The following is an 18,102-nucleotide window of genomic DNA, read 5'->3' as shown; positions in this document are numbered from 1 at the left end:
GGATGTTTTCAAAGTATGTCTAATGTCCTTTGTGCAGCAAAAAAATCTCCCTATTTAAATAGATTAACAGTTATGCACTATTGAACTTACTGCTGTGTTCAAGGAATCTGAGCTGAGTCAGTCAAGACAAATTCCTACCTGCTTTGTAGTGTACAACTGTCAGAATCAGGTGGAAAAGAGGGTAGGATTAATCTGAAAGATTGCACACATCTTTGCAAATGTTCCCCCACATAAATTTGCAAATATTTTTCTATTTCTTTTAGAGAAAATGTCTTTTCACAGAGGTGTTTTAGATGCTCACGCTTTTTAGCATTAGGAATGCTCATGAATGAAATGCCAGATTTCAGTTGTTTTTATGTGTATTTCTTTTATCTTGTGTTTTGCGATGACTACAGATTATGGATAATTGGAAGTATCATAAAACAAAAGTGGCATCCTATTGGCTGGTAAAACTGGATTCTGTAAAGCAACGAAAAGTAAGTAACATATATTTCATTTTCTGAAGATCATCTGAAGTAGACTCATAGCTGTGTTTCTACTGGTGTTTAGCAGTAGCTGGAAGTGACTTGAGATGCTAAAATACGCTATTAATACTAACATATATATGAATTAATTCCACTGCAGGAAATTATGTTGCTCCATATTTAGACAACCATAATTATCCTGGAATATAATTTCAAAAACAATTTCTTAAAAAATTAGTCTGCTGAAAGAAAAGCAAACAAATAAATGATTAGTGCTTACATACCTAATTTTTAGCAAACATTTTTAGAAGTGTATTGATTCAGCAGATTTGATTGATAAGGGATAAACCAGTCAGCAGTTTCAGACCAGGCATATTAAAACTCCATTAGAGTTAGTGATATTGCACTTGGTTATTTGAATCTTTGACCCACAGTATTACAATGGATCATGTTGAATAAAAAATAGACCTCCCAAGCAAAGATTATTGGCATTGTTATAATGTTCAGCTAACTGATTTAGTCTTGCAAAGGACTAATTATATTTGTTTATTATTCTCTCTTCACTCATCTGCTATCTAGGAGCTACAGTTCTGCATAGCACCTGAAGAGTTTTTAATCTGTTTAAAACCTGACATATGGTATTATGTCAGTCATATCTGTATGTCATATGTCATTCAAAATCATATTCCCAGTGCAATTTTTATTTTCCTTAATGTATCAGGGATTATATCTATTATTAATACTTTGGTGCCCCTAAACCAGTGTTTTGGCTCTTTCTCTGCCTCAGTCGCTGACACATTATGTGGATTAGCATCTCAGGTCCAGGCATTTAATCTCTGCATGTCTCAGTTTCACAATCTATTTTTATAGACCATAAAAGAAAGTAACAATCAAAATGCTGCATACATGATAAATTTTATAATTGGAAAACTTTGGTAGGTTGTTATAGAAGAATGGAAGAATGATTTCAGATCCTTGTCTCAAATTACTTTTTATAAAATCAGCAGTATGATCCTCAGTCTTTCAAATTATATTTTATTGAATATTATATTAAATGTTTGTATATTCATACTGGACAAAGGAAACGTGCCCATTTAATGTGATGTCATACGATAGAAATATATTTGACTATTCAAGTTAAGTTCAGATAGTAAATGGAATATGTGTCCACACAGCTTTCTAAAACTACATTAGACATAACAACTGAAGAAGAGCTTGGAAATGTTAGGAGGCTATAATTTAATCAAAATTCTTCTCAAACCATGTCAAATGGCAGCACAGATCTATAATTTAGCAGAATTATTTCTTATGCCATTAACAGGAATCAGTAGAGCAATGAACTTCATTGGCTGAAATTGTGTCCTTTTTTGTTTGATATCTGTAGCTGTTCTGCTGAATAGTCCTTTGCTTAAAATGATCTCTTACTTATTTTTACTTACAAGAAAGAGTGCTGTAGTCCAAATATACATGCACATAGATCTTTTCTGTTGTGTGCATATGGCAGCTGTAGCCTTTTGCCCAAAAACCAAGAGAGTCTTAGTGGGGGCTTGTAGAAAATGGTGATATGGAGGAAGAGCTGCTAGGAGGGAGGGAGGGGTTGGCAGATACATACATACATACATACATACATACATACATAGATAACAGGGCCCAAAATTCACACTGCTGCTGCAATGAAGATCTCATTTTCACAGCAGGAATCTTTGGGACAGTTGGAACTGGTGGGGGACATGCTGCTAGAATTGCTTTCTTTAATCTATGACGCCACAAGTGTGGAAAGAAGTCACCAGATTGGGCCCATCATTCCAACTGAGATACAGGGCTTTCACACAAGACTAGTTAAAGTGTCTTCTTCAATCTTTCCCCATAGGTCATGCCCCAAAACTATGGGAAGGAATTACCACAGGGAAAGTGATACATCTGCTCATTGACAGACTGAGGCTGTTTACTATACATTCTTAAATTGCCCTTCCTAAGCTCCTTTTGGCCATCTGGCTTAATTTACCTGTGTCTGTCTGTTTTGGTTTTTTTTGTTTTACTTTCTTTTCAATCTAGGCAGAATTTTCTCCTTTAAGCGTTATTTTAGAAAGCCTACAATAAAGGGTAGTTCTGTCCTTTATTTGACTGACAGTTACATAAAACCAAGGGCACATGTACAAAGTCAGGATGATACAGGTTGATATGCCAGGTCATTATTAACAAAAACTGCACAATCAGAAATGTGGATTTCTTTGCTTTTCTTGTGAGGATATCTTTTACAACTCAGGAGACTTGTAATTCCTGAAGCACTAGTGGGCCCTTCATCTTTGCTTGCACTGGAAATGATTTGCCTTTTTTTTTTTTTTAAACTGCTTTTAACCTCAATCCCTTCAAGCAATCAGATAGTTATTCTTAGAAGGGTAGTTTATAAAAACGGATTAACTTTGACAATGACATTGCAGCTGAGGACTGCTAAATGTGTAAGCTTTTGTTAATTTGAAAGAAGTATGTTTTATATTCCAATGAGCTGGGTAAAGGAGAAGCAAGCTCAAGGTGGAGAATATTTATGCAAGTAAGAAATCGGTCTCAAAGGTACCTTCTACAACTTTGTGAAATACAAAACAGAAACTCAGTCCCCTTCACTATACTTACTGGGAAATTCTAACATACAAGAAGGAAATACCTGGGCAATGTACTAGATTTCACAATGTTCATCCCTGACAGCTATATTTGCTTAACAATTATTCAACGTGATGTATAAAGATTAAACTTCTGCTCATATTCTTAATGTGTAATATTCCTGCATTACAGCAGAGGTACATTAGGCATTTAGAAGCAAGTTGGGAATAAACTGATGAAATCAATACATGCTAAAATGAAATTTAGTCTCCCAAGACTTTAAGAAAAAAAAAGAGACTTTTGCATGGAAGGAGTTGTGACTGCTTCATGTACATCACTTCATCACTTTACATAATTTCTTTAAAAGTGTTTTGATGGTTACCAGAGGGTTTTGAATACGTTCTTTCATAACATCTTGTTCTGTTACACCTAGATAATTGGTTATGTTAAAGCAAATGATGTAAATTAAAGTAAACAGAAAGATGAAGACAAACTGGGGAAATTACTTAGAAGAATGAGGATGTAGGTTTCATGAAGTTCCAACTCTTGTGCAATGCCTTGTCTTTTTTCTTAAATGGATGATTGAGGCCATGTTTGCAAATTAAGAACAATTAACTGGGACTTTTTCCCCCTCTGGCATATTGGCAATATCAACACAGTAAAAAAAAGCAAGAAAGTTTTTTTTTTTCCAGAGTACCTGGCAGTCTGCAGCTTGCTTTAGGATGCAAGGTTCAGTCCTTAGTTTTCTTCAACTCCAGGTGCTAAAGTAAAAGCAAAAGCTCTACATTGGCATCGTAGTTCCTAGTTTATGTCTTTTGGACTAGTGAGAGAATCTATACAGGGTGGAATTGTTCTGTTTTACACAGGGAGATAAATTACTATTAGTGTAACACTTCAGAGAAATGTATGGTTGATCCTTTATGTAATCTAGGAACTTAGTTGGTTCAAATGGGTGTATACAATCGCAACTACTGGCCATTTGTGTGGGAAAGCCTTAATCAGGCGAGATACTAGGAAAAGGCTGCTTGAGATGCATTAAGACAGTAGGCTAATGCTGCTAAGGGAATGTCTGAAAATCTGGACCCATTCCACAAGCATGCGATAGTCCAAAACCTGGGTTTAGCTCCTGCAGTCACTAAACAAGATCACCTTTCTTAGGTTATAATTTACTACTCTTTCTATCTCACTTTTAGGGATGAAGAGACCACAGGTGTGGTTTTTAGTATGTTAGACACCTGCATTCATAAAGATTCCCAACAGAGAGGACACCATTGTATTTGCACTGGCTTATTACATGCATGGAATTAGTGCAAGACTGTCCTGGTTTTCACTGAGATACAGTTAATTTCTTTCTAGTAGCTGGTATAGTGTTATATTTTGGATTCAGTATGAGAAGAATGTTGGTAACACTGATGTTTTCAGTTGTTGCTAAGTCATGTTTAGAGTAAGTCAAGGATTTTTCAGCTTCTTATGCCCAGCCAGCAAGAAGGCTGGAGGGGCACAAGAAGTTGGGAGGGGACCCAGCCAGGACAGCTGACCCAAACTGGCCAACGGGGTATTCCATACCATGGGACATTATCCCCAGTGTATTAAACTGGGGGGATTTGGCTGGGGTGGGGCGGGATGGAGGTGGCACTGATCACTGCTCGGGAACTAACTGGGCATTGGTCGCGAGTGGTGAGCAATTGCATTGTACATCACTTGTTTTGTGTATTCCAATCCTTTTATTATTATTGTAATTTTTTTATTATTATTATTATTAGTTTCTTCCTTTCTGTCCTATTAAACTGTTTTTATCTCAACCCATGAGTTTTACTTTTTTTTTGGCTGACTCCCACTGGGTGGGGGAGAAGTGAATGAGCAGTTGCATGGTGCTTAGCTGCTGGCTGGGGTTAAACCACAACAAAGACCCATGCTAATCCTAGGTCTTCAAAAAAGAGTTTAAATAACATGTAAATGACATATATCATTGAGGTTGTCATTATTAGGTATCTATAGATTTTCTGCCCATTAAGCATTACTCTTTACTACACAGCTTCATTGTACTATTGCAAGCATTTTGTTTATGCTTTGTTTCCTTCATCACGTCTAATCAGATTATAAAGATCCGGTTGTTATGCAGGACCAAAAAGTTGCAGTTCTATGCCATGCTTTCATACTTGACTGTTCTGGTACATCTCCTTCACCTTTTGAGAGTCAGATGTTTCACTGTGTGATTCAGTCATATCTGAAAGTTTCCTGGGAAAGTATTGTACCTTCAAATTTGCAACCTCTTGTACCAAATAAACAAATACCTCCATTGGTTCACCACCCACTTGAGTCTGACTGTTTTTTTGGAAGGTGCTGTTTTGTGAAAGAGGCAGTAAGGGTGTCTCCTTTACAGGAAAACATGTTGATTTAACTGACTTTTTTGTTAATAGGTTACATGCATCATAGGCTTTTTTTAGGACAGATTTTACACTATTCAGAGTGCCAGTGTGGGGCCTAAATACTACTTTGGTCACAAAACTATTCCCAGTCTTATTGATAGTATCTAAATAGACAGAAGCCAAGGCACTCTGGAGCCTGTTTCTCTCCAATGATTATGCAGAGAACCTAGAGGCCTGACTTAAGAGAATGTACAGGTGTTTAAAAGCAGGCAAGATGAATCCCACCTTCCATGTCTTAGTTCAGTGCGATGTGCAAAGGTGTATCCAAGAGGACTCTTGATGAGTTGGATGTGTGACTGCCTCTAAGTGTGCGTGTGGACCGAGTAGCTAAGACTTAGTGGGTAAAACTCTCAGTGCTATACTGAATGCAGCTTAGTGTTTTCTTCACCCACATTTTTACACACTTGTATTTAAATGTAGTCTGCATCTAATAAGTCCGTTGCACTTCTATAAACATTGCTGTTTTAAATATCTTGCTGATTATTTTCTTACTTATTGATTTCACGACACTGTTTCCTGCATGAAAGGTAAAGTAAAATGGTTTGATGTAAGGTAACACTGAGCTTAAACAGATATTAAACCAAAAGCAGTTTGTAGCTTTTCAGGATGGTATTTTAAAAGGGAGTGGGAAAAGAAGAAGAGATAATCTTCAAATATATAGTATTTGGGTTGTTAATTACATTGCTTCTAGTCTCTAGTTGTGTCCATTTTCTTTCTTTTTAAACTTGTTTTGTCATTTAAACAAGCTAGTATTGAACAGACTGAAAAAAAATAGAAATGAACTTTTCTGTAATAAAAATAAAATATTTTGTTTTGGCTTTGCAAATGTTATTGACACAAAAAGCATATCATAAACATTTGCTGTTGAATACACAGAAATGAAACATAGACATCTGTGGGAATTTGTAGCTATGCAGTCATATGTGCGTTTGTGTGTGTGCAGTGAATCAGCGAACAGTTGGTTTTAGGTTTTGCAATACGCTTTTGCTTTGATTTGCTTCGAATACTTTTTCCTAGGTTTTGGATATAGTCAAGACGAGTGTTCGTGCAGTTCTACAGCATGTCTGGAAGGCTCCAGACATTGAAAATTTACATCTGTACCGTCTCTTTAACCGTGTATTTAATCGCTTACTTTGGAGCCATGGTCAAGGTTTATGGAACTGTTTCTGTAATTCAGGGTAAGCATATTTTTCTTATCTTAGTCTTCTTCATAACTTCACAATTACAGTCAATGCTGGCATACTTTGTTGCTCATTTTCATTCAAGACAATGCTGTAATACATTGAACTTTTTTTAAAACCATCTAAAGTTATAGTATAATTAGAAATCTATAATCTAGGCCAACGATTTCAGTAATGGAATCAGACATTTAGTAATGTATTTTAAAATATAATAATCTAAGGAAAAAGTCTAATTTTCAAAATATCTGAGATTTAGACCAACTGTTTCATCAGATGGTGCACAATTCTGAGGCCAGACCACTGTAAGTGTCAAACATGGACTTACCATCAGCAGAAGTCACTGTCATACCTATCTGTGCCCAAGACTTACAAGGGAAGAATTCAGTCACAAGTGCAGTTGACATCTCATGCCAAATGCAATGCCAAATGCAATGTCAGTTCCGTGATTTACAAATAATGAGTTTGAATTTCTGTGCTTGATTACATTCACTGTTTCCCACACTGGTGGGAATTTAAGTATATGCAGAATAGGAAATGTCCACACTGAGGTAAGCAGATGTTTTTGGTTTGAGTACCAAATACAAGTTTTCTATGGGGAAAAAAAGATCAGGCCATATATTGAAAGTTCAATATCCTACACTTCAAATGCTACATTCCTGTAAGGATAGGTTTGGATGATCAGATCATAGGTATAACATAATCTCTCCCCCCCCCCCCCCCCCCCCCCAATTTCTTCATAAAATAAGAATACAAATGTTTAAATATGAAATATATTGCATACAAAAAGACATTTTCTCTATAAGTATATACAATGTATAAAGAATGGGAGGGGTTTTGATTAGCTTGCATGAGGTGTTCTAAGACATTTATTGAAAATGAACTGCAATAAACGCAGTAGTATGCTGATGGATATTGTATGTACAAAGGAATCAGGTCAATATGTTCTTCACATATAGTCATTTGTCATATGTAGAGAATGCATGTAATGCACTAGTTAATAGTTTCCCAACAAAATAGATAACAAGAAGACGGATCTGAGAGTATCTAAAAGGTCATCAGTTTTTTGGGCTTTTTTTATCATTATCTTGTCATTGCTGCAGGCTTGTTGTTGTTGTGCAAGCCATAAGGAGTCTTCATATTTTTTTCACTGAGATGGGCCATGGGAACATGCAGATAATGTCAGCCTTAAGATTTGCTAGGGGTAGGTATTGGGTATGTAGCACACTCCAGAAGTTAAAGTAGGGTGAGAAAAGATTTCTGTGTTTCCAATCTGAAACGTTATTTTTTCGTATAATCCTCAGCATCTGCGGGGTCCCTTCTTCATGCCAGCAGAGGTTTTGTGAAGTCTTGAGTACAAGCTCAATTTTTGTTGTCATAGAATATTATAATTACCTTCCCTTTTAATAATGCTGTTATTATTTTGAATTTTACTTTTAGTGTGCAAATCTTCTAATATGCATGAAAATTTTCATTTTAGATTTTTTTCTCTAAAAATAATGTTTTTTATTCAAAACCTTTGAACTACTCTGTTGCTTACTTGGCTTGGGAGAATAGTCTTTGAGCCAGCAGAAGAGTTCAGTGAAGAGTTGCATTTCTCATCTAGCAATGATTTCATTCATGCAGAACAAAACTCAGCTGACTCCAAAGTAGAGCTAAATTCTTTGACAAAGATCCAACTCCTTGTAAGAGGAGTTGCTATCTAAAAGATTCTAAAAATACTGCAAAAGTAATATACAAATATCCAGTATGCATAGAGATCAGTCTGCATGTAATATACTTAACATGGGATTCACAGAAGAAAACAGAAAGGCTGTTTGTACCTTCCCGGTATTTTTATTCAGTTACAAGCATCCTTCTTGCCATGTAATCCACAACAGGGAACTCATGACAGCACCTCTGTAGCAGAGGCCAACTTCTCATCACTCTTCCTTAGAGTTCATTGTGCCATTTTAAAGAACAGATTGTAATAAACACAGGTCACGTGTAGAATTTGGAGAAACGTGTCGGGAAGGGGTATTAATGTGCTAATTCAGACACAACATGAGTATATGAAAATATATTAAGGAGTGTAGTACTTTCACTGTTTCTAAGATACATGTCTTGGGAGAACAGCAGAGCTAATAGCCTTAAGGTTTCCTCTTGCTGGTTAGATCTCTGCTAGGCATATGCTATTTTAGCAAAAAGAATGAACAAAGAAACAAAGAAAACCTCAGTGAAATAATCGTGATGTAGATGCTTTCATAAAGCTACCTTTATTTTACTGTATAATAAACAAAATTAATAAGAGAAAGCTGGTAGAACCAGTTGACTTCAGATGGTTATAAAAAAAGTAACACGTAGTCGACAATATTGCACAATCAAGCATACTACTTTTTTCTGGATCTGGTGAGGACTCCATGGTTTCTTACTAGTGTATGGAAACTAAATTTACAGCATAACAAATTAAGCTTCCTTAGGTAATAGTATTCTGATCCCTGTTGACTGCAGTATAGTGGAGTATGAACTGAATCTGTGTAGCAAATGGAGGAGGTTGCACAGCACGTTTATATGAAAGCTCATTAAAATTCATATATGTATTTCAAAATCTCAATCTTTGTTATTGGGGCAAGTGTATACCACTATGTTCATAATCAGCCGTAGTTACAGCAGGCCACGTATTATTCTTCACTAATAAAATCCCTCATAACTGCAGGAAAGTGATCACAGACCTCAAAGCCCAGGACTTAAGGAATTTATCAGGAAAGTTTCTTCCACAGGACTTTGGAGATTTATGGATTGAATTAGAATATAGTTATGTGTAGCACTGTGAATCTGTTGAACGAATGTAATACTTAAAACTTCATCTTGCTGCTTTCTACCAACCATCATGTGACTTCATGAGGAAAGAATGAAGACAATAGATTAATTTCCATGTAAAAATACATGTGGAGAGTTCCCAGACAGGAAACAGTATTGAGAAAAATATATTAAAGAAAATAGTAGCTCCTGAAGTAGTAGAATTATTCAGTTTATGAAGTGAAACAGTTTTTATGCCTTATAAACAATATTTCTTAAACAATTCATTACATGGATAATAATAAAGGAGAAATTTTGTCCTTGAATTTATCCTGAAATCGTGTCACTTGAAAATTATGTGTGCAGTGGAAATTCTGTAGGACTGAACGGTTTCAGCTGGAACATACCATCTAGACTGAGGAGCCAGGCTGAAAAATCAGTTAACTATACATACAACTTATCTTTTAGTCATTAATGTTCATAATTCCATCCTAATACAGCATAATTTTAAAAATCTCACTAGGCAGAAGTAAGCTTGCTGGTTCTTTGATGTTGTTTTAAGGACAAACTTCTTACACCAGCATTGTGAAATCTACTGCTGATCTCAGTGGACAAGGCTAAATCATCCTGGATACTGTGTTGAAGCCAGATGCAGCAAATTTTCCTTACTCTATGAAGTGCTTCTTTCATAAACAAACAAAAAACCTCAAGCTTACAAACCTTCTGTGCTACTGGATAATGTTTTGACCAAAACCAAGTCTTCACAGGGACCATGTTGCCTTGAAAACAGATGTAATGATCTGTAATCAGGTCAGAATTTTGCACAAACAGGAGTGTTGAGGTGTATGCAAAGAACCGTTGTCTTCTGTGGTAAAAGATACTTGGTTTATATTGGTATGGTAGGGTTTGGTTTTCTCTGGAAAGAGAAATGGCTTTTTAAGAAAACAAAAGCACAATGGTCTGCATTTCAAAAAGGAATGCTTCTATAGATACACTTTGCAAGCTGCACTTACTTGTAGGAGACCAACCCCATATGACCAGACAGAATAATAAGAGTATTTGAATGACTAGATTGAGGAACTCTCCTTATATGATTATTTGGATAAAGAAGCGGAGTACATACTAATCTCCTATAAATTAATTTCCTATTTGTTTCTTAGTATCATGTACTTAAATTAGAAGTAGAATATTATTATGCTGTGTAGAGATTTAGAAAGAATTTATTACTTTTATTAATTCCTTTAATACCATATCACATTCGCGTTCAGGTGGTAGCCTGTTAAAAATAATAAGTGTTTTTTGTTATTTCTGTTGTAAGACACATATACAATTATGTGACAGTAAATCTTTATGTGCTAAACCTAAGTAATGGCCCTATAAACGCTTTAGGGAACAAACCAAGTGAAAAATGGTTCTGGACATTTCACATATGAAGATTAACTTCTTAATTTGTGTTTTAGACTCAGCATCTGCCAGCACTTGTATTACAATAATATAGAGCTTTCCTGTAAACAGGCAAGGTCATGCTTTTTTTCTTGGTCTTCTATTGTTAAATCCGATATAAAGCAGTAAAGCTCTGAGATTGCAATTTGCGACAGAAAACATTAAGTCGTGTCTTTTTCTCTAACAGGAGTTCTTGGGAAACCATATTCAGTAAAAGCACAGAGGTGGTGACTCCTGAGCAACTCCAGTGTTGCCAACAAATAGTACAGCTTTGCAAACACTGCCTGCTGGTGGTTTACAAATATTCATCAGATTCAAAAGGATCCCCAACTGGGATTAGCCCCTACTTGGATGATACAAGGTATACATTTCAATATTCTCTTCCTAACTTGTAAGTATAAGGGATAATATTGGAACAGGTTTCAGTCTATGTTGCTACCACTACACTTTTCTTTAAGCCTAGTTCAATATGTATTTAAGGGACAAAAAAGGCAACCCGCCCCAACTTTTCCCTTGATCCTGAATTTTTATCATTCTAATCTCTCTAGCCCACTCATGAAGTGCTACTAAAAGACGACTTGATATACACATTTTGTGTGAAAGCACACTTACTAAAGTTTTGATCACCTACTGCCCAAGTAGCTGCAGCAAAGGCTTTCCATAAAGTGAACTGAAAATTTCCTTTCTTCCCCTTCTCAGATCCCTCAAAAGTCACTGATTCCAGATTTGCATTCCTAGAGGTATCCTAACATGTACGATACTTCTGGCTTCACATTCGCAGTGGGATGATATAGGGGCAGAGCTCCAGCCAAGGGTCAGGTAAGTGCCATCTGATTTACTGTATTGCACAGTTTTGCAAAGTTGATTTCCAAAACCTACAGATTGAAAGTTTTATTATTTCACCTTACAGAGCATAAATATATTTTCAAACCTTGCAAAACAGCATCATATAGTAAAAAAATTATTTGGCACTTACCCGATTCTCCATTGGCTGGTTTAGTTCTCCAGCTGGATACAACAGGGATTATAATATTGTCAGTATAGGGATTACTGAAAATGCTCCAACTGTGGGAGTCAACGATCTGCAATTTAACAGCTGTAGGTGGAGAATTAAATGTAAATTGCATATTACTTAGGTTCCAAATTCTATCCATAGTGGCAATTTGAATTATTATGCATACAAATTTACCAATGCTTTGTTTATATAAAACATCTTACAGACATTATTTCGTAGAAGGGCTTTATGAGTTAAATATTACGTGAAAAGCAAACCTGTGATATATTATCTGTTAAACTTATTTTATGACTTAATTGCTTACTTGCCTTATCTCAGACTAGTTATTTGATACGCTGAACCCAATTGTTATTGTCATATGGATCTTAAGGCACTCTAACATAATTTAAAATCAACCAGAAACTGAATTTGTTTGGTCACAGCAAAAGTAGAAGTTAGCCACAAAACAAGTCATATTCAATATTAACATCTACTGAGCTATAGCAGGATTATGGTAAAGTCATTTGGTTTAGCTAAGACTAGAAAATCTTCAGCCTTGAAGTTTTTATTGCTTTTGCTGTTAATATGGCAGAAAATTTTTCATCATGACCAACGACTAACTATTCAAACTGATCAGATTACACTAATGTACTGCAGCTAAATGGCTTGTGTTTGGAAAGTAGTGAAAGGGATGGTCCAAGAGAACTTTCTTGTCTCCAGTTTCTGTGTTTCCTTGGATAATGAATGGAAGTTTATTCACAAATTTCACACACTAGAGGAATCTAAGCCCTCTATATCCTAAATATCAGTATGTCTTCAGCAATGCAGAGTCATGACAACTCTCATTGATTCAAGTTACTGTTTTTATATTAATCTCCAAAAATGTTACATCTGTACTGTGGATACAGCAATATGCTAGTTAACCATTATATACTGAAGTTGTGAAATGAAAGATAACGTATGGAAAGAAATGCTCTTGCTCATTATGCCCCACAATTTTAAGGTAATTAACTATTTTTCTAGAAATGGGAGAACCACAATACTATTTAACTTTTCATCTAGGGTTCTGTTTTTAAATGATATAAGAATGTACAATACTAATAACAGTTTTCTTGACTCTCCGTAAAATTGTGTGAAGTACAAGAAGAGATCAGAGTAAAATTTAACAAATGTACAAGAAGTCAATTTTTTCAAGACTTTATAAAATCTAATTTGAAGAATTATCTTTTCTTCTGAGCACAAACCAATTTTTTGTTTTGTTTGTGTTTATGAAACAAATGTTTGTGAAACTAAAACTTTCAAAGATTACAAATAGATACCTCTTTAGCTGGGAAAACTTATTTGTACAGGGAGAGACAAAAAGGGAATGAAAACTGGCACAGAGTTCTTTTTTCACTTTTCAAATGTGTTCTCAATCCCATCTCCTAACTGTAAATCCACTATATGTCATGAAGAGGATGAATAGGAGAATTAATGTAAGTGTGTATTAATGTCACTTTTTTCTCACAAAATTAAAAGTGTAAAGAGAACAATAGGAGAGCTCAAAAACTATACCGAAATCTCTTTAAAACAATAGCTAAAATCAAACTGTGTAAAAAGTCAGACTTTTCATATTTTGATAGATTCACCTGTGTTACAAAATTTAAAAAAAAAATACCATCTACTGCTAGATTCTTACAGCTTGCTAAATAAGCTTATCTATTACATGGCATATTCTCTGGGAAGCATTCAAGTTTTTTACTGTATCGTCAAGCAAAAGTAGGACTCAGTCTGGTGATGTAGCGAACGGTTAAGCTCACCACCAACCTGTTCCAAATCAGACTTTATTTTTTTGGAAATTGTTTAAAAAAATGCATTGGTGATAATAGTTTTATAATAACAGCTTTTCTCAAAGCTTAAACAAACCACATGGGTACACTTTCTTATATAGATTGTCTCCCATTGCCAGTGTGATGCTGTTTCTATTCATGTGATTAGTAGGATCAGTCTTTTAACTTATTCATCATTAATCAATATGATTCACTAGAATGATGCAACAATTTTAAAGCAATAATTTATACAATGTGTTGTGTTAATCCACGCTAACATTGACATAATTATGAAATTCTGATTTAGTGTAGATGTTATTTTTGCACTTACTGGGGTCATCTAATGGTTTCTACAATTAACTATTAGGAAATGATAACATGAAAAGATTTAAGAATTAGTATTAGGCATATGCTAAATTATTGTTTGTAGTATTACATAAAATACAGGTTATATAGTTGCCTGAATTTAAAAGGTAAATAGTCATTGATGTGACTTACTAGGTTGCAGCATCATTGTTTCTTGCTTTACTAGAGTAGTGATGATAGCATGCCTATTTTTAGAGAATTAGAGTTGAACCAAAGCTGAAAATCTCTGTTTTTTCCTTAATTAACTTTTTTTATAACTTAACTTTTTATAAGCTGCTTAACATCAATTGCAGTTTTTACCCAGTTTAAATTAAATAAATAGTACCATAATAACAGAGAACAATGGGTAAAGTATTATTTTTGGTAGTAGTGTTATACAGGATGCCATTGTTTTATTTATCTGCTGGCTTTAAACATAAAGGACTGGAAAGATGTTTGATCCTCATACAACATCTTGAAGTTTTGCTAAGAGTTTCTCTGAGTTCAGATCTGTTTCCTGAGTTAGCTAGGGCCTAATGCCCTGTAAATTTTATAAATAGTACTTATTGTACATAATTTCTTGCATACAAAGATTGTAAGGTACGGCGCATGAACAACTAATTCTTTTGCTCTTGAATGTCACTTTGCCTGTAAACTCTGCTATATTTTTCATATCCTTTGTAGGTATTTATTGCCAGGACCTTCACTGTTCCTTATGAAATCATCCTCGTCCAACCTTAGCTGCAGTTCATCTGGAATGCCTCGCCCTAACATTTTGTTTACACACAGATACAGTCACTTGTGAAGCAAAAGGAAAGTTGCTGTTCTTTGTAAATAATGGCACTCCATTTTTTTTTTTCAAATTAAAATTTGTGATGGAGCTAAATATAAGCGCTGTTATATATTTACTACCATATAATGACAACATTTAGATGAAAACCTACTGTAAAAGCATAGCTTTTCTGGAAACATAATAAACCTTGTTAAGTTGTTTACACACACATGTGAATGTGTAGATCTTGCTAGGTTTATAAGTAATTCCTTCCTACTAGAAATGTTATTTTTGCTGCAGAATATATAAACTGGAATTGATCTTGAAGATCCTATTACAGTGTTACATTATTTTGTAAGTACAATACTTTGACTTGAATATTATTTATTGTAAAGTACACTATTTATTGTCTTAAATGTAATTGATACTTTAACAAGGCAGATGATTAAAAAACTGTGGTAGAAGAGTAAAACTGTAACAGTCATTGAAAATAATCTAATCATTTCTTGGACATGTTTCAAATAATCCCCAAAACTCTGTAAGCCAAACCTAAAGCAGACATCTTTTTATTTCTCCTCTGAAACTACAAGATCAATTTAATATTTCTATTTTTCTTAAAGGACATGGTATAGTATCTTTTAGCCAAAGTGAAGACATCTAGTACGCAAACAGTAAAAATATCAGTTTAGGCATTCAGTTTCTGTTTGGATTCTTGTAATAAAATGGAAGCTGGTGTTTGTTACCAGATTTTCATTCACATTACGTATGTCCTGTGCCTTTAGGTTTCCTTTGGGAGCAAGTAGTCATCTCCAACTCACAGAAGCATGCATAGCGCATAGTTTTTCTGTTTTACTGCATAAGTAGTAAAGCAGACATTTTTAGGAAATACTGCAGCTATAACGTATTATTTCAACCTTAAACTAATTGGTTTGTTGTAGTTTTTAGCATACAGTCCAGTACCTACTGTAGAATGTATCCTTGCAATGGACAGTATTTACTAGATTGCTGACACTTTAAAATGTTGGAAATCTAATTCATTAGAAAGCTCTCATTCAGCTTCAGCTTCCTGGGCCTGGCGGAAGGGCACAAAAAGAAAACGAGCCAGAGTGGACACTTAGTATTAACAGGATTTGTAACCTGAAAATGTCATTCAGATTTTGCTACATGCAGCCATTCATCCCACTCAGCATTGTGCCATATGAGCCTTATTCATTATAGAAATAATTATTAAAAAAATCAGTTAATCTAGATGTAAAAATAGATTAAGTTTTTTAACTGAGTAACAGAGTAGTTGTTATTTACCAAAGACTTGTTTACTTACCAATCATGTAACCCTGAAACATGTTTGTGAATGATTAATATATTTCAGGTATACTTAAAAAAATAATTTTGGGGCTAATTATCCTCAGGAGCAAGTATGTGAGATGCTTTTGATATCCAGAGATTTAAGACAAATTTAAGAGACTTAAGAGATTTGAGACAGAAGTTGTCTGGAAATGATTTTTTAAAATTTTAGTCATAGCATATATAAAATTGGGAATTTGGGTGAGATTTCTGATGCCTGTGCTGTAGTGCCTCAGCTCTAGAACTGCAGGATATATGATAATGAGACTATTTGTAAACAATTGAAAAAACCTCTTGAGATTAGCCAGATTTAAGCAGTCTTCTGGTCTGGTAAAGTCTTTTCATTTCTGTGGTAAAATACTAGTTTAGTAAAGTAGTATGTTCACATTAGTTGTATATCTCTTTTGGTCCATACAGTGACTACTGATAAAGCATACTATGGTTATCTGTAAGACCTAATAAAAGCTGTAAATTCTCTCTTCTTGGGGGAGGCTTTCATTCTACTCTGCTTTTGGCCATAAGGATAAAACCAGCTTCCAGCTTAGCTTGCCAGACTCAAACAGAACCTTAGGATAGTAAGTCCACATGCCCTCCCCCCTGCCCCCCCTTTTTTTTCCCCTTCTTTTAAACTATGTTATTATCTCTATTCTCAGAAGCCAGTGCTGGGGACAGGTCAATCTGTACAGACTACTCAGCCAGCAGAAAGGGGGCTACTAACCATACCTATGGACAGTATGGACAGATCTAGAAAAAAAAATAATACATTTAGCATGTACAAAAGTGGACCAGGCTGTCGGTTTACGTCTGATGTTACTTAATATATTCATATTTCTGATAGCCTTTCCTCAAGTGGTACTGGGTTCCTAACGATGTGTGAATCAACACTTTCAATAAACGTAACGCTGCACTTCCCTCCAGCTCCTCAGAACCAGTGCGTAGGGTCTGCGGGTGGATCGCGGGCTGCACGTACACTCGGCTCCGGATAGCGCCGTAGGTGGAAGCGTTTACTGCCGCCCTTCTGCACAACAGCGGCGTTTCCTTCGCGGTCAGATGAGCGGTCGGAGTAAACGAGCCTTTAAATAGTAATTAGTTGCGGCCTTGGGCTCTTGCGGCTGAACCTGCAGCCTGATGCCCCGCAGATGTGCTGAGCCCTCGCCTTGGCCCCGCCGTCAAACCTGTGCTCGGGAAGCCACAGATTAATCAAATGCGGAGGCGAGACTGACCTCCTCGAGGCCTCCCGTGGTACGACAGGGTCTCGAGCGTATTTCCAAGCTTGGCGAGAGCTGTGATTGGAAGGAACAGACCAGGGATACATTTTTTTACCAGAGGTTGCCCTTCACCCATTTAAGACGGGAATAAAAGACGGTCACGCGTTTTGTAACGGTGTACGATGATGTTAGTAACTTTAAAAAGAAAGCCCCTCTGATCCAGAAGCGAGGCGCTCCGCACGTCCTGGCGGACGAAGCGCGGCGGGAGCGCGAGCGCACCGGCTCCTGCCCCCGGCGGGAAGCGCGGAGGGGTGAGGGGCGCTGAGGGAAGGGGGCATCCTCGCGACAGGCGCCGAGGGGCGGCTCGGTTCCCTCGCCGAGTGCTGTTAGTAACTGCGCCTCTGGAAACCCGCTGGCATCCGGTCAGAAGTATTGCCCTCCGCTGGATAGTGCTGTTTTCCCCTAGGTGGCTGTTACAATTATTTCGTTTAGAGCAGGCTGGAAGCGCGGGCAGGGCCGTCCTGGCGTCGCCTGGCCTTCCTGCTGCCCGGTGGCGGGAGCGCGGCTCGAGAGCTCCGGGAGAGCCGGGAGCCCGGTGCAGAGCTGGGCCGCTCCCTTCCCTCCACCCCCCCGGGCCGCTGCCGGTCCCGCATCCCCGCTCCGAGGGAGGCCCGTGAGGAGGCAGCAGCAGGTAGGAGCAGCGAGGCCGCGGGGTGGTTCGGTCCCGGTGCTTCGCTGGTG

The 18,102-nt window shown here is 36.6% G+C and overlaps 1 protein-coding gene across 5 annotated transcripts in view; it reads left to right on the top strand.

Annotated features, from left to right (window-relative positions):
* Positions 1–17,700, top strand: part of TTLL7 (tubulin tyrosine ligase like 7) — an 81,517-nt gene extending 63,817 nt beyond the window's left edge. For 4 of the 5 annotated variants that reach the window (XM_049808633.1, XM_049808632.1, XM_049808635.1 and 1 more), the window contains 4 exons: positions 396–476; positions 6,509–6,669; positions 11,078–11,251; positions 14,722–17,700. In XM_049808633.1, coding sequence (XP_049664590.1) covers positions 396–476; positions 6,509–6,669; positions 11,078–11,251; positions 14,722–14,842 — 537 coding nt within the window. In that variant the 3' untranslated portion in view covers positions 14,843–17,700. Of the gene's footprint in view, positions 1–395; positions 477–6,508; positions 6,670–11,077; positions 11,252–11,589; positions 11,631–14,721 lie in introns of all 5 variants that reach the window. The other variant, XM_049808634.1, reaches the window with a different exon arrangement.
* The last annotated feature ends 402 nt before the right edge of the window (positions 17,701–18,102 follow it).

The sequence above is a fragment of the Accipiter gentilis genome, chromosome 8, assembly GCF_929443795.1.
Source record: "Accipiter gentilis chromosome 8, bAccGen1.1, whole genome shotgun sequence".
NCBI classification, from domain to species: domain Eukaryota; kingdom Metazoa; phylum Chordata; class Aves; order Accipitriformes; family Accipitridae; genus Astur; species Astur gentilis.
The sequence above is the reverse complement of the archived record's forward strand: the minus strand, read 5'-3'. Positions and strand labels throughout refer to the sequence as shown.